This window comes from Oncorhynchus masou, unplaced genomic scaffold, assembly GCF_036934945.1.
Source record: "Oncorhynchus masou masou isolate Uvic2021 unplaced genomic scaffold, UVic_Omas_1.1 unplaced_scaffold_1850, whole genome shotgun sequence".
NCBI classification, from domain to species: domain Eukaryota; kingdom Metazoa; phylum Chordata; class Actinopteri; order Salmoniformes; family Salmonidae; genus Oncorhynchus; species Oncorhynchus masou.
This window is the reverse complement of record NW_027008359.1, coordinates 6,355-32,719: the sequence shown is the minus strand read 5'-3', so window position 1 is coordinate 32,719 and position 26,365 is coordinate 6,355. Positions and strand designations below refer to the sequence as shown.

At 43.8% G+C, this 26,365-nt stretch overlaps 1 protein-coding gene across 1 annotated transcript in view; it reads right to left on the bottom strand.

The window, feature by feature from the left end:
• LOC135532385 (tetraspanin-11-like) overlaps window positions 1-25,966 on the bottom strand; it is a gene marked incomplete at its 5' end in the record, with an annotated part of 30,911 nt that extends 4,945 nt beyond the window's left edge. The window contains 6 exons of the mRNA XM_064959942.1: window positions 2,235-2,321; window positions 5,867-6,025; window positions 6,548-6,652; window positions 7,627-7,701; window positions 21,050-21,232; window positions 25,865-25,966. Coding sequence (XP_064816014.1) covers window positions 2,235-2,321; window positions 5,867-6,025; window positions 6,548-6,652; window positions 7,627-7,701; window positions 21,050-21,232; window positions 25,865-25,966 — 711 coding nt within the window. The remainder of the gene's footprint in view (window positions 1-2,234; window positions 2,322-5,866; window positions 6,026-6,547; window positions 6,653-7,626; window positions 7,702-21,049; window positions 21,233-25,864) is intronic.
• Window positions 25,967-26,365: the final 399 nt, after the last annotated feature.

Below are 26,365 nucleotides of genomic sequence, written 5' to 3'. Positions count from 1 at the left end.
CATATTAAGGACATAGCTACAGTAGTTATCTTATCTTATGCTTCATATATATGTGTGTGGGAAAATGTCAGCGTTTTATTTGGGAATATTTTGTCTAATAGAGGGGGTGGGTCTTTGGGCTAATAAAACATGTGTTTTTCTTAGGAACCCCAAATTCCCATGTCGACAGTCTCCACGGTGACAAGATCACATGACTCCTCTGTGGAATTCCAAGAGAAAAGCTATGGGAACACTGAGAAGAGTGGGAGCCCTGGTTGGTTGGAAGGAGTAGCCAAGAGGGAGCCAGTACCGTATGTTCAGGTTTGGTCTAAGCTTGGGTTGGGCCGATATATGATTAAATCTAATATCATGATATTTGACAATGACGATATATCGTGAAGTGCAAGACTATACTTTATCTAAAATGTACAAATCAAAACGGTGCAGTTTTATCAGTTAGATTTGATTTAACATTTTGATACAGCCTAAATGAATTAACAAGGCCTTGTTTTCTCGCCATACAAAGATCATTTATGGAGAATACGACAATAATATTGTAAATAAGCAAAGAAATGGCACAGTCTGGAATTATTAACAGAGTGAAGTGGTACCACAGCTAGATTGGAGATGTCCTGCTCCTGACCGCAACACATCTAGCTGGTCCCAGATGTGTTGATGCCGTATTGTGTGCTGGATATAACTGACTGACAGAGCATGACGAGGGTTGGCTAGAGAGCAAAAGCTAAATCTGAGATTTGGCTACTAAACATCACCGGACTGCAATAAGAAACCTCTCAACCCGAGCATCACATCCCAAGCTTGACGAAAACACCAATCTATGAACAGCATTGACTGAACAGTAATCCATTCTCAGGAGATTTTCATGAGATCGTTCCATGCTGGGGGATGGAGAGTCCAGTCCCTGTGGAGTTTATTTTCAGAGAGCAGATGGATGGTGGAGAGCAGCCGCCCCATCCAAGAGTTATTACAAAGCATGCTGGGAGAGAAAGGTATACCGTTTCCTGTCCATGGCCCCATCTCAATGTGTCTTTCCTTGATTCTTTACATCCTATCTCCTCACTTCCTCTTCAAAACACATTGGTCTGGGGGGGGGCTTTTTCTTCCGATACTGCTAAGGGCTATATCGATCAGAAACGTTACGATACTGCTGAGAAGGGTTAGGGTTATGTCGATCAGAAACGTTACGATACTGTAAACGACATGAGTTTCAAATATGGAAATATAAAGTGCACATTTGGACTCACGGGTGTGTGGTTTGCTTGTATGACATCAAAGCATTATTTATTATAATCCTCAACGTCTCATCTTTCAGAACATGTCGACTCCTCTCTATTTATATCATTTCTCTCACTCAAACAACAACAAATGTGCAAACGTAGCCCAATCAGCGGAAGGGATGGGGGCATCTTCTTGTCGCGGGCTGTGCTCAAGTTCACGGCTGTCAGTCAAAACCCATACAGAGCTGTGAAGCGGAGACCCAGAGCTCTGAAGTCAGGTATAGCATGTTACTGTACAGCCACTTCGTTCCAATTCAGGGGCTTATCAATGGCAAAATCTGCCATTTTGAAGCCGTATACGGGATGACAGGGGCTGTGAGTGGATTGGGCTACGAGCTTGGTCCATCTGAGACCGCAGCAAATCAAATCCCAGAATGTGAATGGGATCAGATTACAGCTGAAAGGATATAGGGAGGTAGAGTGCATTGAAAGGTTGTCCGACCGGTAATAGGAGTTACTGGATGCATCTTTGAGGTAATAGAAAGATTATGGCCACATTGATGTTTATTTAAAAAATAACATTTGGAAAGCCTTTTATCATGTGGATATATTTTGAGACTGATATAAAAAATATAAAAAAAAATTCTTAAGCAATGGTCTCACCTCTTAACCCGTTACTCTACTAAGAGGAAGAAGCAAAGTTAACATCACCTTCTCTCTCTCTTTCTGTTCACAATCTCCCCTCCTATCCATCTAGATACTAGCTAGCATTGAAGACATTTCAACAGCAAGGCTACCAGTATCCACAGTAGCAGATTATATCCACTATTATCACTACATTATATTGATATCCACGACATCGGTGATACTCCAAATCCCCCAAAAACTAAATGATACTTGTGATAGTCTGATAGTGATAGCTTGTGTCTGTTGTGAGGTGCTACCACAGTACTGAAATATAATAGGGCCTCGTCATTTCCTGTTAATAAAGACACTGGCCAGTGTTAGGGGACCGACCTGTAGACAGGCCACTCCTATCCCCACAGCTCCGATGATCAGCAGGTGGTCAGCCAGGAACTGCTCCAGCTTGGTGATGCAACCACCCTGTGGGGCAAAGGTTACAGGTCATAGGTCAAATCACTTATAGTTGGGCTGTAATGGCATGAGCTCAACTTCTCCGAGGCATCAATGTGTATAATTGGGCTGTAATGGCATGAGCTAAACTTCTCCGAGGCATCAATGTGTATAATTGGGCTGTAATGGCATGAGCTAAACTTCTCCTAGGCATCAATGTGTATAGTTGGGCTGTAATGGCATGAGCTAAACTTCTCCTAGGCATCAATGTGTATAGTTGGGCTGTAATGGCATGAGCTAAACTTCTCCAGGCATCAATGTGTATAGTTGGGCTGTAATGGCATGAGCTAAACTTCTCCTAGGCATCAATGTGTATAGTTGGGCTGTAATGGCATGAGCCAAACTTCTCCTAGGCATCAATGTGTATAGTTGGGCTGTAATGGCATGAGCTAAACTTCTCCTAGGCATCAATGTGTATAGTTGGGCTGTAATGGCATGAGCCAAACTTCTCCTAGGCATCAATGTGTATAGTTGGGCTGTAATGGCATGAGCTAAACTTCTCCGCATCAATGTGTATAGTTGGGCTGTAATGGCATGAGCCAAACTACTCCTAGGCATCAATGTGTATAGTTGGGCTGTAATGGCATGAGCTAAACTTCTCCTAGGCATCAATGTGTATAGTTGGGCTGTAATGGCATGAGCTAAACTTCTCCTAGGCATCAATGTGTATAGTTGGGCTGTAATGGCATGAGCTAAACTTCTCCGAGGCATCAATGTGTATAGTTGGGCTGTAATGGCATCAAACTGGCATCAATGTGTATAGTTGGGCTGTAATGGCATGAGCTAAACTTCTCCTAGGCATCAATGTGTATAGTTGGGCTGTAATGGCATGAGCTAAACTTCTCCGAGGCATCAATGTGTATAGTTGGGCTGTAATGGCATGAGCTAAACTTCTCCTAGGCATCAATGTGTATAGTTGGGCTGTAATGGCATGTATAGTTGGGCATCAATGTAATGGCAATGGCATGCTAAACTTCTCCGAGGCATCAATGTGTATAGTTGGGCTGTAATGGCATGAGCTAAACTTCTCCTAGGCATCAATGTGTATAGTTGGGCTGTAATGGCATGGGCTAAACTTCTCTGAGGCATCAATGTGTATAGTTGGGCTGTAATGGCATGAGCTAAACTTCACCTAGGCATTAATGTGTATAGTTGGGCTGTAATGGCATGAGCCAAACTTCTCCTAGGCATCAATGTGTATAGTTGGGCTGTAATGGCATGAGCTAAACTTCTCCTAGGCATCAATGTGTATAGTTGGGCTGTAATGGCATGGGCTAAACTTCTCTGAGGCATCAATAGTTGGGCTTTAATGGCATGAGCTAAACTTCACCTAGGCATCAATGTGTATAGTTGGGCTGTAATGGCATGAGCCAAACTTCTCCTAGGCATCAATGTGTATAGTTGGCCTGTAATGGCATGAGCCAAACTTCTCTTAGGCATCAATGTGTATAGTTGGCCTGTAATGGCATGAGCTAAACTTCTCCTAGGCATCAATGTGTATAGTTGGGTTGTAATGGCAATGAGCTAAACTTCTCCTAGGCATCAATGTGGCTAATCTATAATTAGCAGCTTGCCATATTTTCTCATGGGAGGATGGACACACGCACGCACGCACGCACACACACACACACACACACACACACACACACACACACACACACACACAGACACACAGACACACACACATTATGCACACACATGCATTATGAACACACACACACACCTGATTGGTGTAGTCAGTGTCTATCATATTTGGATCAATCCAATGCTTTTAAATCCTTGAGGGGGTGTGAACAAGGAGAATTGAAATTGGGCTATGCTCTTCATTTACCATAGTATTTTTATCAACCCTACCCATTCCAGCTTTTTCTATGTCTGTCTCCAAATTGCTGCAGTAATTGTGTGTGTGTGTGATACAGAGTTACACTGCAGAGAACAAACTACCGTAAGATAAAGGACTTGGGCAGTGTAAATATATTTTAAGGTAATACACAACACAGAGGACTAAAGGTCAAGAGGGAATTAACTATGAATGGAATAGTGTTTTTTCTGTAATAGGGAATGAATGATCAATGGGTCAGAGACATGGGAGGAATTTGTCTATACATTGAGCCTGAAATAGGATACTTGTTATTTGGCCAGTGGCCCAGTTTATTTGCAAGGAATTCTAATTGGTCAACCCCAGGATAGGGTTGGGTTATAAATTACATCCTGTCTCTTTGTTCTGTGGAGAGAATCACTGAGGACAGGGAATAATGAACATCTACCTCTCAGCATAACAACTATGATTTTCCCTCTTTGAATAAACCTATTTATCTCCCCCTGATTTGCTTTGGGGTCTGTGTTATTGAAGAGTAACATCAACTGCTAACAGGCAGCCTGAGAGAAGTAGAGAGAACAGTGGGATTTATTAGGCCTCTCTCAGGAGGCTCCTTCCCTGACCACACACACACACACACACACACACACACACACACGTCACTCAGATGTGGGTAGAGGGGGCATGGAGGAGCCATGGCAGGATGGAGTGCACGTACATGTCCATGTGCAGTCACCTCTGTACATCCAGTGTCATACTGTTTTACCAAAGAGCTTTGACCGAGTAGGTTGTTTCAAGCCATGTTGTGAGTCACAGTTCTGAGGACATTTTCAGAAACATCTCAGCTTCCTAGACAAGTGAAAACACATTGACGAGCACATTTTCAACCCAAGTGTTTTCCGAGTGTGTGGGGAGCTGTCAACCACAGCTGACTCCCTAAATGCACAGTAAATATTTCAGTTCCACCCATATAAACTTTGTTTAATTATAAAGCGATTTTATCAAAGTTTCACTCCTCTGAACTGGAGTGACATTGACAAGTGGAATGATGATAGCGGGAACCAAGGAGCGAGACGTGTGTGTGTGTGTGAGTGTGTGAAAGAGAGAAACAAGCACAGACTTCTCCTGCTTGTCACAGATAAAAGCAAAAGGAGCATCTCAAATATTGTATGAAATATTCTCCGAGCTCTTACTCTCTCAGCCCTTACTGATAAGAAAGCCTGTCAAGTAGAGAAAAGTTGCTGGCGAAAGTGACTTTCCAAATCAGAGTATTTGACTGTTTCAGTTTCATTGACAGAATAAGAAAGGAGACAGTTGAGCTCTGAGGGACATATCATCTGTCTGTCCCCATTTCAGACATTAGCCCAATACAACCATCTGGTCCTGAAACATTGATCAATTGTTCCATGTCGAGATCCATTCATTTTTTTGGAAAGATTTATTTGAAGGAATATTTTAGGATCCAACTTGAATTGTATTGATCCATTAAATATGAACAAATGGTTAGATCTGAAATCATGATGGACCGTTCCATTCCACTGACAGTGCTGGGCTCTGCTGTCATCGCTATGAAATAGAATGACAACATAACACATTTTTACTGTGGTAGAGTCCAGTTATGACACCCTAAAGTCTGCTGGAACCCATTTGGCACATATTTGCTGTTGAATGATGATTTTCCAATGGTCCCACCCACCTCAGTCTTGTAGATGTTGGAGGGGTGGTCTCTGCGGCCACAGAGGGTGGTGATGGTCTTACAGCAGCTGTCCGGGACCACCCTGCCCTCCGCCACAGCCGAGGTCATGTACACACTATGCAGCCAATCAAATGAGTTGTTGCTGCCACAGCACTTGAACTGACCAACAGAAGAAGAAAAGTGGAATTGTGTTTATCATTAGCTACACTTAGTTGATGTCTGAAAACCATCACATCTAATTCAAATCAATCAACAACATAATGAAGAGGCAGAAAAAACACATCACAAAAAACATTTGTAAACCAAGTAGTCATAACTACATATTACAGACTGCATTGACATCTTGCATCATACTGTACCCATATAGTGGATGTGACCTCGCATATGATTAACATTGAACCTCACATGCTTCAAGGTGAACAGGGATGATTGTGTGTGTGTGTGTGTGTGTGTGTGTGTGTGTGTGTGTGTGTGTGTGTGTGTGTGTGTGTGTGTGTGTGTGTGTGTGTGTGTGTGTGTGTGTGTGTGTGTGTGTGTGTGTGTGTGTGTGTATCCTACAGCAGTTTTATGAGTTGAGTGTAACAACTATGTACCATAACTAGTATCAACCAGCTTTACCACTGGCCCTCCTGTCCCTTCAAGCAAAACTAAGCAAAGGCTAATGGGAGATTGAGTCCCTACATCCTGCTGTAGTCTGTCCACGGCCAGGGTGATGGCCTCTTTCCCTGGCTGGGCGTAGTTCTCTGTCATGGTCTCATTCAGGTGCTGCTTCAGCTCCTCACTGAGCTAGGGGAGGGAGGGAAGGGAGAGAGAGAGAGAGAGAGAGAGAGAGAGAGAGAGAGAGAGAGAGAGAGAGAGAGAACACCTCAGTTAAGTGGCAGAGGAGAGTGAAGTGGGGTTGCCTTGTTCAGGATGAGCTCTGTCTGGAGATCATGGCTCAGGGTTGAGATCAGGGCTCAGAGTTGAGGTCTGTCTGGAGATCAGGGCTCAGGGTTGAGATCTGTCTGGAGATCAGGGCTCAGGGTTGAGATCTGTCTGGAGATCAGGGCTCAGGGTTGAGATCTGTCTAGAGATCAGGTCTCAGGGTTGAGATCATGGCTCAGGGTTGAGATCTGTCTGGAGATCAGGGCTCAGGGTTGAGATCTGTCTGGAGATCAGGGCTCAGAGTTGAGTTCTGTCTGGAGATCAGGGCTCATGGTTGAGATCTGTCTGGAGATCAGGGCTCAGGGTTGAGATCTGTCTGGAGATCAGGGCTCAGGGTTGAGATCTGTCTGGAGATCAGGGCTCAGAGTTGAGGTCTGTCTGGAGATTAGGGCTCAGGGTTGAGGTCTGTCTGGAGATCAGGGCTCAGGGTTGAGGTCTGTCTGGAGATCAGGGCTCAGGGTTGAGCTCTGTCTGGAGATCAAGGGTTAGGGTTGTGCTCTGTCTGGAGATCAGGGCTCAGGGTTGTTCTCTGTCTGGAGATCAGGGCTCAGGGTTGAGCGCTGTCTGGAGATCAGGGCTCAGGGTTGTGCTCTGTCTGGAGATCAGGGCTCAGGGTTGAGCTCTGTCTGGAGATTAGGGCTCCAGATACATGGTTATTACACAGGTATCACACACACACCAGGTAAGCATGCACACACATGGCCACTCAAATGCAATGGAGATAGTCCCAGAACTGCACTCCAGACTCAATGAATAGATCAGTATTTAAAAATAAAACAAATACAGGGGGGGTACACAAGAGGATAAAAGATGAAGGTGGAGACATAGTCACTCACCCTCTGGTAATACACGTAGGCCAGGACTCCTGCCACCAGCTCTATGAGAAAGATCAATAACAGACAGCAGAAATACTGGAGACAGAGAGACAGAGACAGAGAGAGACAGAGAGACAGAGAGAGAGATCAGTCTTAACACAGTTCAGTTCAACACTTACAGGCAAAACTCTCTCTTGAATATAAGACAAAATGCAGCATTAACTGCATGTCTCTGTTTAGAACAGTCTCACTTAACATCTTTACCAACACTCACTCTTAGACTCCTACCAAAAATCACTCAGTTATTGTGACAATGCAGATATAAAACGTTCCATCAAGTGTCTTTGTATTGTCACGCACCCGCATTCCCAAAGCTGATAGAGAATGGAAAAAGAGCAATATGACAGACAAAGCAGAATGAGGAGAAATGGGGTGTGAGATGTCTGTCATATATCTCCTTGCAGAGAAAGAGAGGGGGGAATAGGGAGCGAACAGAGTGTAGAGGGGGGGATACATTTCATATTTGAGAGAGAGAGAGAGAGAGAGAGAGAGAGAGAGAGAGAGAGAGAGAGAGAGAGCAAGAGAGAGAGAAAAATAAAAGCGAGAGAGAGGTTTTGATTTCCGCTGCAGACAGCTAAATGTACTGAGAACTAAGAGAGACATAAAACACTACTATCTCATGAGAGAACAACAACGAACAGAACACCACAAACCCTGCAAAACCTCCAAACCAGTCCTCAGTAAATAACCCTGCAACACCTCCAAACCAGTCCTCAGTAAATAACCCTGCAACACCTCCAAACCAGTCCTCAGTAAATAACCCTGCAACACCTCCAAACCAGTCCTCAGTAAATAAACCTGCAACACCTCCAAACCAGTCCTCAGTAAATAACCCTGCAACACCTCCAAACCAGTCCTCAGTAAATAACCCTGCAACACCTCCAAACCAGTCCTCAGTAAATAACCCTGCAACAACCTCCAAACCAGTCCTCAGTAACCCTGCAACACCTAAACCAGTCCTCAGTAAATAAACAACACCTCCAAACCAGTCCTCAGTAAATAAAACCCTGCAACACCTCCAAACCAGTCCTCAGTAAATAACCCTGCAACACCTCCAAACCAGTCCTCAGTAAATAACCCTGCAACACCTCCAAACCAGTCCTCAGTAAATAACCCTGCAACACCTCCAAACCAGTCCTCAGTAAATAACCCTGCAACACCTCCAAACCAGTCCTCAGTAAATAACCCTGCAACACCTCCAAACCAGTCCTCAAAATAAACCTGCAACACCTCCAAACCAGTCCTCAGTAAATAACCCTGCAACACCTCCAAACCAGTCCTCAGTAAATAACCCTGCAACACCTCCAAACCAGTCCTCAGTAAATAACCCTGCAACACCTCCAAACCAGTCCTCAGTAAATAAACCTGCAACACCTCCAAACCAGTCCTCAGTAAATAACCCTGCAACACCTCCAAACCAGTCCTCAGTAAATAACCCTGCAACACCTCCAAACCAGTCCTCAGTAAATAACCCTGCAAACCTCCAAACCAGTCCTCAGTAAATAACCCTGCAACACCTCCAAACCAGTCCTCAGTAAATAACCCTGCAACACCTCCAAACCAGTCCTCAGTAAATAACCCTGCAACACCTCCAAACCAGTCCTCAGTAAATAACCCTGCAACACCTCCAAACCAGTCCTCAGTAAATAAACCTGCAACACCTCCAAACCAGTCCTCAGTAAATAAAAACACCTCCAAACCAGTCCTCAGCAACACCTCCAAACCAGTCCTCAGTAAATAACCCTGCAACACCTCCAAACCAGTCCTCAGTAAATAACCCTGCAACACCTCCAAACCAGTCCTCAGTAAATAACCCTGCAACACCTCCAAACCAGTCCTCAGTAAATAACCCTGCAACACCTCCAAACCAGTCCTCAGTAAATAACCCTGCAAAACCTCCAAACCAGTCCTCAGTAAATAACCCTGCAACACCTCCAAACCAGTCCTCAGTAAATAACCCTGCAACACCTCCAAACCAGTCCTCAGTAAATAACCCTGCAACACCTCCAAACCAGTCCTCAGTAAATAACCCTGCAAAACCTCCAAACCAGTCCTCAGTAAATAACCCTGCAACACCTCCAAACCAGTCCTCAGTAAATAACCCTGCAACACCTCCAAACCAGTCCTCAGTAAATAACCCTGCAACACCTCCAAACCAGTCCTCAGTAAATAACCCTGCAACACCTCCAAACCAGTCCTCAGTAAATAACCCTGCAAAACCTCCAAACCAGTCCTCAGTAAATAACCCTGCAACACCTCCAAACCAGTCCTCAGTAAATAACCCTGCAACACCTCCAAACCAGTCCTCAGTAAATAACCCTGCAACACCTCCAAACCAGTCCTCAGTAAATAAACCTGCAACACCTCCAAACCAGTCCTCAGTAAATAACCCTGCAACACCTCCAAACCAGTCCTCAGTAAATAACCCTGCAACACCTCCAAACCAGTCCTCAGTAAATAAAACACCTCCAAACCAGTCCTCAGTAAATAACCCTGCAACACCTCCAAACCAGTCCTCAGTAAAAACCCTGCAACACCTCCAAACCAGTCCTCAGTAAATAACCCTGCAACACCTCCAAACCAGTCCTCAGTAAATAACCCTGCAACACCTCCAAACCAGTCCTCAGTAAATAACCCTGCAACACCTCCAAACCAGTCCTCAGTAAATAAACCTGCAACACCTCCAAACCAGTCCTCAGTAAATAACCCTGCAACACCTCCAAACCAGTCCTCAGTAAATAACCCTGCAACACCTGCAAACCAGTCCTCAGTAAATAACCCTGCAACACCTCCGAACCAGTCCTCAGTAAATAACCCTGCAACACCTCCAAACCAGTCCTCAGTAAATAACCCTGCAACACCTCCAAACCAGTCCTCAGTAAAAACAAAATGCAACACCTCCAAACCAGTCCTCAGTAAATAACCCCTGCAACACCTCCAAACCAGTCCTCAGTAAATAACCCTAAATAAACCTGCAACACCTCCAAACCAGTCCTCAGTAAATAACCCTGCAACACCTCCAAACCAGTCCTCAGTAAATAACCCTGCAACACCTCCAAACCAGTCCTCAGTAAATAACCCTGCAAAACCTCCAAACCAGTCCTCAGTAAAAACAAAATGCAACACCTCCAAACCAGTCCTCAGTAAATAACCCTGCAACACCTCCAAACCAGTCCTCAGTAAATAACCCTGCAACACCTCCAAACCAGTCCTCAGTAAATAACCCTGCAACACCTCCAAACCAGTCCTCAGTAAATAACCCTGCAACAACCTCCAAACCAGTCCTCAGTAAATAACCCTGCAACACCTCCAAACCAGTCCTCAGTAAAAAAAATGCAACACCTCCAAACCAGTCCTCAGTAAATAACCTTGCAACACCTCCCTCCAAACCAGTCCTCAGTAAATAACCCTGCAAAACCTCCAAACCAGTCCTCAGTAAATAACCCTGCAACACCTCCAAACCAGTCCTCAGTAAATAAACCTGCAACACCTCCAAACCAGTCCTCAGTAAATAACCCTGCAACACCTCCAAACCAGTCCTCAGTAAATAAACCTGCAACACCTCCAAACCAGTCCTCAGTAAATAACCCTGCAACACCTCCAAACCAGTCCTCAGTAAATAACCTTGCAACACCTCCAAACCAGTCCTCAGTAAATAACCCTGCAACACCTCCAAACCAGTCCTCAGTAAATAACCCGGCAACACCTCCAAAGCAGTCCTCAGTAAATAACCCTGCAACACCTCCAAACCAGTCCTCAGTAAATAAACCTGCAACACCTCCAAACCAGTCCTCAGTAAATAACCCTGCAACACCTCCAAACCAGTCCTCAGTAAATAACCCTGCAACACCTCCAAACCAGTCCTCAGTAAATAACCCTGCAACACCTCCAAACCAATCCTCAGTAAATAACCCTGCAACACCTCCAAACCAGTCCTCAGTAAATAATCCTGCAACACCTCCAAACCAGTCCTCAGTAAATAACCCTGCAACACCTCCAAACCAGTCCTCAGTAAAACAAAACTGCAACACCTCCAAACCAGTCCTCAGTAAATAACCCTGCAACACCTGCAAACCAGTCCTCAGTAAATAACCCTGCAACACCTCCGAACCAGTCCTCAGTAAATAACCCTGCAACACCTCCAAACCAGTCCTCAGTAAATAACCCTGCAAAACCTCCAAACCAGTCCTCAGTAAAAACAAAATGCAAAACCTCCAAACCAGTCCTCAGTAAAAACAAAATGCAACACCTCCAAACCAGTCCTCAGTAAATAACCCTGCAACACCTCCAAACCAGTCCTCAGTAAATAACCCTGCAACACCTCCAAACCAGTCCTCAGTAAATAACCCTGCAACACCTCCAAACCAGTCCTCAGTAAAAAAACTGCAAAACCTCCAAACCAGTCCTCAGTAAATAACCCTGCAACACCTCCAAACCAGTCCTCAGTAAAAAAAATGCAACACCTCCAAACCAGTCCTCAGTAAATAACCTTGCAACACCTCCAAACCAGTCCTCAGTAAATAACCCTGCAAAACCTCCAAACCAGTCCTCAGTAAATAACCCTGCAACACCTCCAAACCAGTCCTCAGTAAATAAACCTGCAACACCTCCAAACCAGTCCTCAGTAAATAACCCTGCAACACCTCCAAACCAGTCCTCAGTAAATAAACCTGCAACACCTCCAAACCAGTCCTCAGTAAAGAACCCTGCAACACCTCCAAACCAGTCCTCAGTAAATAACCTTGCAACACCTCCAAACCAGTCCTCAGTAAATAACCCTGCAACACCTCCAAACCAGTCCTCAGTAAATAACCCTGCAACACCTCCAAATCAGTCCTCAGTAAATAACCCTGCAACACCTCCAAACCAGTCCTCAGTAAATAAACCTGCAACACCTCCAAACCAGTCCTCAGTAAATAACCCTGCAACACCTCCAAACCAGTCCTCAGTAAATAACCCTGCAACACCTCCAAACCAGTCCTCAGTAAATAACCCTGCAACACCTCCAAACCAATCCTCAGTAAATAACCTTGCAACACCTCCAAACCAGTCCTCAGTAAATAATCCTGCAACACCTCCAAACCAGTCCTCAGTAAATAACCCTGCAACACCTCCAAACCAGTCCTCAGTAAAACAAAACTGCAACACCTCCAAACCAGTCCTCAGTAAATAACCCTGCAACACCTGCAAACCAGTCCTCAGTAAATAACCCTGCAACACCTCCGAACCAGTCCTCAGTAAATAACCCTGCAACACCTCCAAACCAGTCCTCAGTAAATAACCCTGCAAAACCTCCAAACCAGTCCTCAGTAAAAACAAAATGCAACACCTCCAAACCAGTCCTCAGTAAATAACCCTGCAACACCTCCAAACCAGTCCAGTAAAAAAACAGTAATAACCCTGCAACACCTCCAAACCAGTCCTCAGTAAATAACCCTGCAACACCTCCAAACCAGTCCTCAGTAAATAACCCTGCAACACCTCCAAACCAGTCCTCAGTAAATAACCCTGCAACACCTCCAAACCAGTCCTCTGTAAACAAAAAAACTGCATCACCTATAAATGAATAGTTAAAACCCTGCAACACCTCCAAACCAGTCCTCAGTAAAAAACCACTTCCAAACCAGTCATCAGTAAAAAACACTGCAACACCCCCAAACCAGTCCTCAGTAAAAAAAACTGCAACACCTCCAAACCAGTCCTCAGTAAAAAAAAACTGCAAAACCTCCAAACCAGTCCTCAGTAAATAACCCTGCAACACCTCCAAACCAGTCCTCAGTAAAAAAAAATGCAACACCTCCAAACCAGTCCTCAGTAAAAAAACTGCAACACCTCCAAACCAGTCCTCAGTAAAAAAAAATGCAACACCTCCAAACCAGTCCAGTAAAAAACTGCCACCTCCAAACCAGTCAGTAATAACCCTGCAACACCTCCAAACCAGTCCTCAGTAAATAACCCTGCAACACCTCCAAACCAGTCCTCAGTAAATAACCCTGCAACACCTCCAAACCAGTCCTCAGTAAATAACCCTGCAACACCTCCAAACCAGTCCTCAGTAAAAAAACTGCAAAACCTCCAAACCAGTCCTCAGTAAATAACCCTGCAACACCTCCAAACCAGTCCTCAGTAAAAAAATGCAACACCTCCAAACCAGTCCTCAGTAAAAAACTGTAAAAAGTTAAAACCCTGCAACACCTCCAAACCAGTCCTCAGTAAATAACCCTGCAACACCTCCAAACCAGTCCTCAGTAAATAACCCTGCAACACCTCCAAACCAGTCCTCAGTAAAAAAACTGCAAAACCTCCAAACCAGTCCTCAGTAAATAACCCTGCAACACCTCCAAACCAGTCCTCAGTAAATAACCCTGCAACACCTCCAAACCAGTCCTCAGTAAATAACCCTGCAACACCTCCAAACCAGTCCTCAGTAAAAAAAAAATGCAACACCTACAAACTATTAGTTAAAACCCTGCAACACCTCCAAACCAGTACTCAGTAAATAACCCTGCAACACCTCCAAACTTTTTTTTAGATTTTTTTTAATTTTAATTCACCTTTATTTAACCAGGTAGGCTAGTTGAGAACAAGTTCTCATTTGCAAACCAAGATAAAGCTAGCAGTGTGAACAGACAAACAGAGTTACACATGGAGTAAACAATTAACAAGTCAATAACACAGTACAAAAAAAGGGGAGTCTATATACATTGTGTGCAAAAGGCATGAGGAGGTAGGCAAATAATTACAATTTTGCAGATTAGCACTGGAGTGATAAATGATCAGATGGTCATGTACAGGTAGAGATATTGGTGTGCAAAAGAGCAGAAAAGTAAATAAATAAAAACAGTATGGGGATGACTGAAAATGGGTGGGCTATTTAAATAACTATGTACAGCTGCAGCGACCTGCTCAAACACATGTTTGAAGTTGGTGAGGGAGATAAAAGTCTCCAACTTCAGGGATTTTTGCAATTCGTTCCAGTCAGCAGAGTACTGGAGTGAAAGGCGGCCAAATGAAGGGATGATCAGTGAGATACACCTGCTGGAGCGCGTGCTAATGGGTGTTGCCATCACCAGTGAACTGAGATAAGGCGGAGCTTTACCTAGCATGGACTTGTAGATGACCTTGTAGATGAACTAATAAGCAACACCTCTAAACTAATAGTAAAACTCTGCAACACCTCTAAACTAATAGTAAAAAACCAAGCAACACCTCTAAACTAATAGTAAAAAACCAAGCAACACCTCTAAACTAATAGTAAAAAACCAAGCAACACCTCTAAACTAATAGTAAAAAACCTGAAACACCTCTAAACTAATTGTAAAAAAAAAGACTGCAACACCTCTAAACTAATAGTAAAAAACCCTGCAACACCTCCAAACTAATAGTCAAGAACCCTGCAACACCTCTAAACTAATTGTAAAAAAAAAGACTGCAACACCTCCAAACTAATAGTCAAGAACCCTGCAACACCTCCAAACTAATTGTACAAAAAAAACCTGCAACACCTCCAAACTAATAGTCAAGAACCCTGCAACACCTCCAAACTAATTGTACAAAAAAACCTGCAACACCTCTAAACTAATTGTAAAGAATCCTGCAACACCTCCAAACCAGTACATTCAGTACTTCGTTCAGTGGTGCAACAAGAACACCAGAAAACAACAGCAATATTGACAGAATGAAAAAGCTTTGATCCAGGGATTAGCTACTGTATGATTATGTTGATATAGAGCTGAAATACAGGCTTCATGGGAGGAAAAATACAGGTAAGACTTTCTGTGAGTCACTTCTGGACAATTAATAATAATACTAGTAACTCATTTAAACTACCTTTCAATAATGAGTTATATATGATGCACTGGAGGCATACATACATTTATATTCACTCATATGGATCATCAGCCATTATGAATGAATCAAGTGTTATAATGCATTGTACCACCAATGTCCATCCAACACATTCCTAAAAGGAGCTATGAGCTGTTATGGATTTTTTTTCCAGCAATGCTTATAAAGTCTATGTTACGGGGTGATATAACTAAGGTGCTATAAATGAATCTACTGTGGATGTTTCATAGAAATCGTGGCCACAGAATGCAACATTAATAGAAAAACGCTTTGTTAAAACAAAACCATCATTAGTATGCTACTGGAGAAGAGAGGACATCACACAAGTCTCAGTGGCCTTATTAGCACCTTATTAGCCAATTAGTCTGGAAGATATCAATATGTGTATTTTATCAATGAGAAATGGGGTGGCTGGGGGATAGGCGGTTCCAACCAACCATTATCTGCTGTGTAAAATCTTCTTCTGTATCATTGTGACGTAACACTGTTTGGATTTAACAGCAGAGTATGTAAATGGTGAGAATGTTTCACCCACACACACACACACACACACACACACACACACACACACACACACACACACACACACACACACACACACACACACACACACACACACACACACACACACACACACACACACACAGCCAAACACACACACACACAACCACAAATAACCACACACACACACAACCACACGTACACAACCACATACACACAAAGCAACAATGGACTAACAAGACGGGTAGTTGAGCTTTTTAGAGAGCTATACACACAGGCACATTCGTGCACATTCACACACACACACACACACCAAGGCTAATTAGGCACACCTGTTGTAGAGGCGGGACACAAAGCGTTTGGCGTGCAGCGTGGCGCTCAAGGCCATCACCGGGAGACAGATGCTCATTCCCAGCCTGGCGCTGATGTGACGCGTGGAGGTGAGGAAAAACAAAGCTATGCCAAAACCATTGTTTATCACACACACACACACACACACACACACACACACACACACACACACACACACACACACACACACACACACACACAGATGCAGGAGAGCCTTCATTTAGGAGACCATAGTCTATAACAGAGTTAAAGCAGCCATTTCCTCTTTAACTTGCAGGCTACTGTCGTGTCTTTGGCATCATTAAATTGAAGACTGATATTTCATCAAATCAATTCTCTGTAATTATTATTATGTGATTAAACTAATCATGTAAATGTAGTTAACTAGGAAGTCAGGGCACCAAGGAAAATCTTCAGATTACAAAGTTATAATTTTTCTAATATAACTTTTCAGATATTTTAATATCTGATCAATTAGTCTTCTAATTAATGAATTGTTCTTTACTTCACGTTAGCCTCATTCCAAACGCCGTAAGTTGTTGGCTATCTGCACGAACCCAGTCTTCACTATGAGTCATCCATACACCAATTGTCTTAATCATTTATTTACTAACTAAATAATCACAGAAATGCATAACAAACAAACAAAAGTAGATATGGTTACAAGGAAATGATAGAGGATGTGCCCTAGTGGGCTAAACCGATATGACGGTTTGGTCGACAAAGGGACTGAGAAGGGTGCAAAAGACAGAAGACACTACACAGTTGATAATTATAATAATTGAAATGCTAATCCTTACTCATTCGGGAATAATTGCAATCAGTATATATATTTACGCTCAGTGTGTCGTCATGATCTCTGTTGGAATCGTACGTCTTTCTGTTGGAAAGTTCATCTGAACTTCTCTTTGCGTCCCTGGAGTCTTCGTGGTTAGAATGGATACTTCAGAGTTCCATTCAGAAATGTTCTTAAAGATAGATGTTTTGGCGGTTTTCGGTCTTCGCATTCAATGGTACATAATTCCTAGCTGCAGACTAGTAATTAGTATTGAAGAGTTGCTCTTATTCTGTCGGTACTGATAGTCTCAGAGTTTAACCACGTGGTATAGTTAAGAATTCAGCAACCATTACAACCTTAGCTTGTCCTGAGGTTTTTCTGGTCTCTACTCAAACCTTAGCTCCCTCAGCTGACCGAGGTAGGCATGGTCTAAAGAGGATTACTCCAGGTGGGGTTTTATTCGGAACTGTTGAAAAGCTGTCCCATGACGCCAGATCGATGTCAGTGCTCATGGGGGCGGGCCAATAACTTAGTGAAACTTTAAACAGAAATACAATTCTCTCACATTAAAGGTTTAAAATCACATAACAGCATTTCACAAATAGTTTCATCTTTACTCATTCATTTTAAACAATAATTAGATGCAAGCCTCAGAACGGAGGCTCCTGTATAAACAGTATTATGGCAATGTGGCTGTATTGTCTTTCCTGAGGTCACAATCATAAAACAAAATGGACCGGTCGTACCTGGATTCTCCACCGGCCGTTTACACATTCTCCAAAACATGGATATTGTTCAGTTCTCAAGTTCTGTGTTGTAGAATAAGTTAATTTGTTCTACTGTGAAACTCTCTCTCTATACTGCCTGGCCATGAGGAGAGTCTCCTCTAGGAATTTACGACCTGAGATAACAGAACCTGGGTGTAAGAGGGAGAGAGGGGGAAGGCACTCGCTATACCCAAAGAGGGCCACGTCATGACACTACACACACACGTGCACCCGCATAGCCACACGCACAAGCACACACACATCATCAACAAACACAGTGTGTGCGTGGTAATGCCAGAATGCTCCGCACTATGGCAACTCTCTCTCCTCTGGATCCTTCTAGACCTATCGGCTGCCTTCGACACTGTGAACCATCAGATCCTCCTAAAGCACCCTCTCCTAACAGCCATTGTTGCGGCAATACGCTTGGATTGAATTATACAGGTTCCTACCAAACACGTGGCAGACATCTGTCTCAGACACATCTCTCTTCACCACTGGTGTCCCCACAGCCATTCTAGGCCCTCTCCTATTCTCGCTATACACCAAGTCACTTGGCTCTGTCATAAACACATGGTCTCTCACATCATTGCTCCATGCAGACAACACAAAATCTTCCCTTTCCCCCTTCTGATGGCCAGGTGGCGAATTCTCTGCATGTCTGGCAGAAATCAGTGTGATGACGGATCACCACCTCAAGCTGAACCTCAGCAAGACGGAAAGCTCACCTCCCGTAAAATACTACCCGTTCCATGAAAGTCTAAAAGCCATCACGGTTGAAACATTGTTTCCTCCTCCCAGAGCGCTAAGAACCTTGGCGTAATCCTGGAAAACACCCTGTCGTTCTCAACTAACATCAAGGCGGTGGCCCGACAGCACCATTTTCTAGGTTCATGCTCTAAACATCCGCAGAGTACGCCCCTGCCTCACACAGGACTCAGACACAGGTCCTAATCCAGGCACTTGTCATCTCCCGTCTGGATTACTGCAGTAGGATGATGGCTGGGCTGCCTGTGCCATTAAACGTGTGTGAACTCATCCAGAACGCCGCAGCCTGTCTGGTGTTCAACCTTCCCAAGTTCTCTCCACGTCACCCCGCTCCTCCGCTCTCTCCACTGGCTTCCAGTTGAAGCTCGCATCCGCTACAAGACCATGGTGCTTGCCTAAAAGCTGTGAGGGGAAATATAAATAGTACAGGCTCAGATACCCCTAAACTACCAAACAGTACTTTAAAGTTCATCCACCTCTTTATACTGCTCGCCTCCCTACCACTGAGGAAGTACAGTTCCCGCTCAGCCCAGTCAAAACTGTTTCTGCTCTGGCTACTAATGGTGGAACAAACTCCTCCTGACGCCAGGACAGCGGAGTCAATCACCACCTTCCGGAGACACCTGAAACCTCTCACCTCTTCTGGCCTAGGATAGGATAAAACAATGAGGACCCCCCCTTAAATGATTTAGATGCACTATTGTAAAGTGGCTGTTCCACTGATGTCACAAGGTGACATTCACACAATTTGCTCGCGTCGCACACGGATAATAAAGACACAAGATGAGTTAAAGGTGCAGTGTAAATGTAAAATTGGTTATGGCAGATGGAGGAAGGTGGGAGGGTAATTACACACCACACTAAAGCTAATTCCTAACAGCCATTGTTGATTGGCAATAATATTGAATTATATTGTATTCTACACAAACACACACAGACAACAGACACATCTCCTTTCATACAACCCCACAGCCATAGTGATCTGATGAACACCAACTCTTCACTTGTTCCATTGTGTGCTCACATTTCACCTAACCCCACAACCAAAACACACCCTCCACCAGTGTTGGTATGCAAACACTCAACACTCACATTGAGTAAAAGTAATGATAGCTTAATAGAAAATGACTCAAGTAAAGTGAAAGTCAGCCAGTAAAATACTACTTGAGTAAAAGTCTAAAAGTATTTAGTTTTAAACATGTTAAGTATCAAATGTAAAAGTATAAATAATTAAAAATTCCTTATATTAAGAAACCAGGCAGCAAACCAGACAGCACCATTTTCTAGTTTTTTTAAATTTACGAATAGCCGGGGGCACACTCCAGCACTCAGACACAATTTACAAATGAAGCATGTGGTTTAGTGAGTCCCCTCTGATTAGATGACGGCAGTAGGATGATCCAGGGATGATCCTTTATACGTGAATTGGACCGTTTTCCCCCTGCCAAGATTTAAAATACTTTTGGATGTCAGGGAAAATGTAAGGAATAAAAAGTACATCACTTTATTTTGGAACGTCAGGGTCCAGTTGTCAAATATAAATAGTACAGTACAGATACCCCCAAAAAACTACTTAGGAGTACTTTAAAGGTTTTTATGTCATTTATACCACTGCCCTCCACCACCCAAAGCCCCCCTCCCCCTCCATCAGTTTCATATATGACTACTAATGCCTGACTATAACCAATCCTGCTGCAGTAGCAGAGTTAGTGGAACAGCTCACCTCCGGCCTGTTCCTCTCCTGCCTGGCCTGTCTGTTTAAAACAATGAGGACAGTATTGTCAGCTCATTTGTCAGCTCCCAGCGTACACACACACACAAGCTCGCGAGCACACGCACAAGAGAAAAACACAAGTGGAGTTGTGAGAGCAGGGAGTGCAGGGAAGGAGCGTCAGAGAGAGAGAGTGACGTTTCAAAGGAAACAGTATCTGGGGTGAGTCAGAAGTATACAATGTACCCAAAAACAGTCATGAGTGCAAAAGGAAGGTGAGTTTGAATTGAACAAGCTAAGCGGATGTTCTAAATGAACATTCCCTTAAGGAGAACAGAAAGTGCAGATAAAGGATTCTCCTTGTTTCATTGTGTGCTCTCATTTCACCTACAGTATATAACCTGCCCCTTTCTTATGCAAACACCAATACTGCCATTAAAGAGATAAAGAACAAACTACAGCATTAGTTAGATCTTACCCTGAAGAGTTATCTATGAGCCATACACTACTTTCAATATAATGCATCTAACTAATGTTGTAATATGTGAAAACTATCCCTTTAATCAACATAAACATTTAGAAGACCGGAATAGGGCCTTCCAGACATCCAGAAAGCCTGGGGCCTAGAGTAGTCACCCTGCCCAAGGAAGGCTCCCTCACCGTGGACAGGCAGCTCCTCTGCTCCCTGATGAGAAAGCAGCCCAGGAAGCCCGTGACCATGACCAGGGCCCCGGCCAGGATGAGGATGTAGGCGGACAGGAAGGTGCTGGAGGCCAGCAGGCTCAGGTAATCACTCTTGTCTATCAGGGTCCAGATGCCCACACCCATCACCGCCGAGCCCACCTGAGGAGAGAAAAGTTGATGTCAAAGTGTTCCCATATGTTTGTTTTGGCTTTAAATGTTTCATGAAATCTAATTGAATTCAATTCAATTATGGAAGAGAGAGAGAGTAGGAACAGTGACAGGAGGGGTGTGAGGGGGAGAGTGTTGGCTGTCAACAAGTGAGTCAGAGAGGGAAAGGGGAGACAAACAAGGACCAAGAGAGGGAGAAAGAGAGACAGAAAAACAAAGAGGAGGATGAGAGAGAGAGAGAGAGAGAGAGAGAGAGAGAGAGAAAAGGAATAGAAAGAGAGAGAAAGCAGTGTCAATAAAGTGAGTCAGAGAGGAAGGGGATATGCACAAAAACAGTGAGAGAAAAAGAGAAAAAGAGAGAAAAAGGAAGTGAAAAAGAGAGAGAAAGGAATAGAAAGAGAGAGAAAGGAATAGAAAGAGAGAGAAAGGAAGAGAAAGAGAGAAAAAGGAAAAAGGAGAGAGAAAAGGAAGAGAAAAAGAGAGAAAAGGAATAGAAAAAGAGAGAGAAAAAGAGAGAAAGGAAGAGAAACAGAGAGAAAGGAAGAGAAAGGAAGAGAAAAGGAGAGAGAGAAAGGAAGAAAGAGAGAGAAAGGAATAGAAAGAGAGAGAAAGGAAGAGAAAATGAAAGAGAGAAAAGGAAGAGAAAAAGAGAGAGAAAGGAATAGAAAGAGAGAGAAAGGAAGAGAAAAGAGAGAGAGAAAGGAATAGAAAGAGAGAGAAAGGAAGAGAAAAGGAGAGAGAGAAACTGAATAAATGACTTAAATGTAAATGTAAATGTAAAGGAATAGAAAGAGAGAGAAAGGAAGAAAAATGAGAGAGAGAGAAAAGGAATAGAAAAGGAGAGAAAAAGAGAGAAATTAAGAGAAAAAGAGAGATAGAAAGGAAGAGAAAAGGAGAGAGAAAGGAATAGAAAGAGAGAGAAAGGAAGAGAAAAGGAGAGAGAGAAAGGAAGAGAAAAGGAGAGAGAGAAAGGAATAGAAAGAGAGAGAATGGAAGAGAAAATGAGAGAGAGAGAGAAAGGAATAGAAAGAGAGAGAAAGGAAGAGAAAATGAGAGAGAGAAAGGAATAGAAAGAAAGAGAAAGGAAGAGAAAATTAGAGAGAGAAAGTAATAGAAAGAGAGAGAAAGGAAGAGAAAATGAGAGAGAGAAAGGAAGAGAAAAGGAGAGAGAAAAAGAGAGAGAAAGGAAGAGAAAAGGAGAGAGAGAAAGGAATAGAAAGAGAGAGAAAGGAATAGAAAAGGAGAGAGAGAAAGGAAGGAAAAGAAAAGGAGAGAGAAAAAGAGAGAAATGAAGAGAAAAGGAGAGAGAGAAAGGAAGAGAAAAGGAGAGAGAGAAAGGAATAGAAAGATAGAGAAAGGAATAGAAAGAGAGAGAAAGGAAGAGAAAAAGAGAGAAAGGAAGAGAAAAAGAGAGAAAGGAAGAGAAAAAGAGAGAGTGAAAGGAAGAGAAAGAAAGAGAGAAAGGAAGAGAAAGAAAGAGAGAGAAAAGGAAGAGAGAAAGAGAGAGAGAAAGGAAGAGAGAGAGAAAGAGAGAGAGAAAGGAAGAAGAGAGAAAGAGAGAGAAGAGAGAAAAGAGAGAGAAAGAGAAAGAGAGAGAGAGAAAGGAAGAGAGAGAAAGAGAGAGAAAGGAAGAGAGAGAAAGGAGAGAGAAAGGAAGAGAAGGAAGAGAGAAGAAGAAAAAAAGAGAGAGAGAAAGGAAGAGAAAAGAAGAGAGAAAGGAAGAGAAAAGAGAGACATAAATGAAGAGAAAAAGAGAGCGAGAAAGGAAGAGAGCAGAGTGACAAAAAAGGAGAGAGAGCCAAACAGAGCCAGAGTGGAGTGATTTGTTTCCATAAACAATGGTGGCCACATCAGAGGGGTGACGTGGCGATGCCATTAATCTGTTTTCCCCATCTCTGTCATCTATGACACACCCGGACGTGCAGGAAATCCCAGGGAGAGTTGCTCCTATTCAGCCTTCCATCCTTTTCCTCCTCCTCTACACGCCAAGCCCCTACTCCCAAACAACAAGCACTGCTGCTACAGATGTAGGATCTTAATGTGATCCCCCTGTTGCAGAACTCAAACATGAAGCGTATTTTAGGTTTAAAAAGGCTTCTGACGTTTGTCATTTCCACTGGAAAATGTATCAACCCTTATAAAAATGTCCATTAATTATAATTCACATAATAACTCACATGTCCTGTTGCTGCAGGATTATTGGATTATTTTCCTTCTGTAGCAAACTGGCTCAAATTCAGATGTGACATCTGTAGTGCTAAAACAACATGCCATGGGAAAACGTGATAGTTTAATTAAAGGAATGGGCAACTCTGGAGTATTAGTATGTAGTATCTTTGGGTGTAGAGTTACAATATAGAGAAACAGGGAGGCTGGGGCTGTGGCCGTTGGGGAAAGTGGGAGGCATTACTGTTACACAATGTGGGGTTTGAAGGGAAGTCCTTAGGTTAGTGTGAAATGTAATGCGAGAGATATAAAAGAGAACCTGTTTGAATCTGATCCCTTCCTCTGTAGACAGAGAACAGCTGTTTTCAGGCCCAGCAGAACATAGCTTTAATAGTTAACTGTGTTATTAGACATTAAACGTACACCAGCTGCCAGGGACCAGGTTTGATCCACAGCCCATCGGTTCAACACCGACAGGCCATAAATATTAGAGTACACTGGGCGAAGTCCATTTCTTTGCGCTCCTAAATGTAATCTCCCACTCCATCTCTCTGTCATGTTTTTTCTCTCCCTCTGTGTCTCTTTTTCCTCACTCTGTAACTCTCTCCCTCTCGTTCCTCACCGTAACTCTCTCCCTCTCGTTCCTCACCGTAACTCTTTCTCTCTCGTTCCTCACCGTAACTCTTTCCCTCTCGTTCCTCACTGTAACTCTCTCCTCACCTGAACTCTCCCTCTCGTTCCTCACCGTAACTCTCTCCTCACCTGAACTCTCCCTCTCATTCCTCACCGTAACTCTCTCCCTCTCGTTCCTCACCGTAACTCTCTCCTCACCTGAACTCTCCCTCTTGTTCCTCACCGTAACTCTCTCCCTCTCATTCCTCACCGTAACTCTCTCCCTCTCATTCCTCACCGTAACTCTCTCCCTCTCACCGTAACTCTCTCACCGTAACTCTCTCCCGTCTCGTTCTCTCACCGTAACTCTCTCTCCCCTCTTGTTCCTCACCGTAACTCTCTCCCTCTCGTAACTCCTCACCGTAACTCTCTCCCTCACCGTAACTCTCTCTCGTTCTCACCGTAACTCTCTCCCTCTCGTTCCTCACCGTAACTCTCTCCCTCTCGTTCCTCACCGTAACTCTCCTCTCCTCACCGTAACTCTCTCTCTCTCGTAACTCTTTCCTCACCGTAACTCTCTCCCTCTCGTTCCTCACCGTAACTCTCTCCCTCTCGTTCCTCACCGTAACTCTCTCCCTCTCGTTCCTCCCGTAAACTCTCTCCCTCTCGTTCTCTCTCGTTCCCACTGTAACTCTCTCCTCACCGTAACTCTCTCCCTCTCGTTCCTCACTGTAACTCTTTCCCTCTCGTTCCTCACCGTAACTCTCTCCCTCTCGTTCCTCACCGTAACTCTCTCCCTCTCCTCACCGTAACTCTCTCCCTCTCGTTCCTCACCGTAACTCTTCCCTCTCGTTCTTTCCTCACCGTAACTCTCTCCTCACCGTAACTCTTCCTCACCGTAACTCTCTCCCTCTCGTTCCTCACCGTAACTCTTTCCCTCTCGTTCCTCACCGTAACTCTTTCCCTCTCGTTCCTCACCGTAACTCTCTCCCTCTCATTCCTCACCGTAACTCTCACCCTCTCGTTCCTCACTGTAACTCTTTCCCTCTCGTTCCTCACTGTAACTCTTTCCCTCTCGTTCCTCACCGTAACACTGTAACTCTTTCCTCTCTCGTTCTCTCCCTCACCGTAACTCTCTCCCTCTCGTTCCTCACTGTAACTCCCTCTCGTTCCTCACTGTAACTCTTTCCCTCTCTTCCTCCTCACCGTAACTCTCTCCCTCTCGTTCCTCACCGTAACTCTCTTCTCACCGTAACTCTTTCCCTCTTGTTCCTCACCATAACTCTCTCCTCACCTGAACTCTCCCTCTTGTTCCTCACCGTAACTCTCTCCCTCTCATTCCTCACCGTAACTCTCTCTCTCTGATTCTCTCTCTCTCTCTTGGCTAAGAAAGAGCAACACAAGAAGTCACACAAGAAGTCTAACTTTGATGTAAAAACCTTCCCTGTGCATGCCTTTGCGAACGTTAACCCAATTCACTCTCTCCCTGAGTCCCCTCTGAAATAAATCAACTATGAACCTGTCACTGGAAGAAAACTATCGTTTCTGTGTACTAGAGGTTTAATACAGCCTGATCCCAGATCTGTTTTGTGCTGTCAAGCCAACTCACTTAGTTTTTCCCAACACAAAAAGATCTTACCAGGCCAGTTTACCAGGCCATCTTACCAGGCTAGATTGCTACTCACCCAGAAGAGAAAGTTGAAGACAAACAGGAGGGCTTGCTAATTTGCTATAGCCTGATCCCAGATCTGTTTGTCATGTATAGCAAACTCCTATGACCAACTCCCATGGTTGTTGGCTACTGCAGCACAAACAGATGCAGGGTAGCTTGCTAGTGCTACTCACCCAGAAGAGGACATTAAAGACGAAGAGGAGGTACTTGAGGCAGACAGTCATCCAGTCACCCTGGTCGTCTTTGTACACGGCCGTCATCTCCCCTCCACAGCTCTGGACAGACAGGGCACAAAACTTACACTGGCAGTTCTGAATCTGAAGTACTTGACTGTTATCTTTACAGTCAGCAGGGTTGAAAACAGGGTAGAAAACCCCAAGCAGCAGTTCTCACAGACTTTCTGTTCTCACAAGATTCTCCAAAGTTTGAAGAATATTCTAAGAACAGGGTACAAAACAATCAGGCCAGGAGTTCTGAGTACTTGACAGTTCACATAGCATTTCAAGTGGCTGAAAAATGGTCTGACAACATAGAAAATGCAAACCGGTTATTCTAATTCAAATTAAGACATAAAATGTGGGGACATTTTGAGGACAATAACACATCACACAAGGTATGACATGAGCAGAAACAATAACCCAAATCACAGTCAGTCAAACTGTTGTTGGTTACTT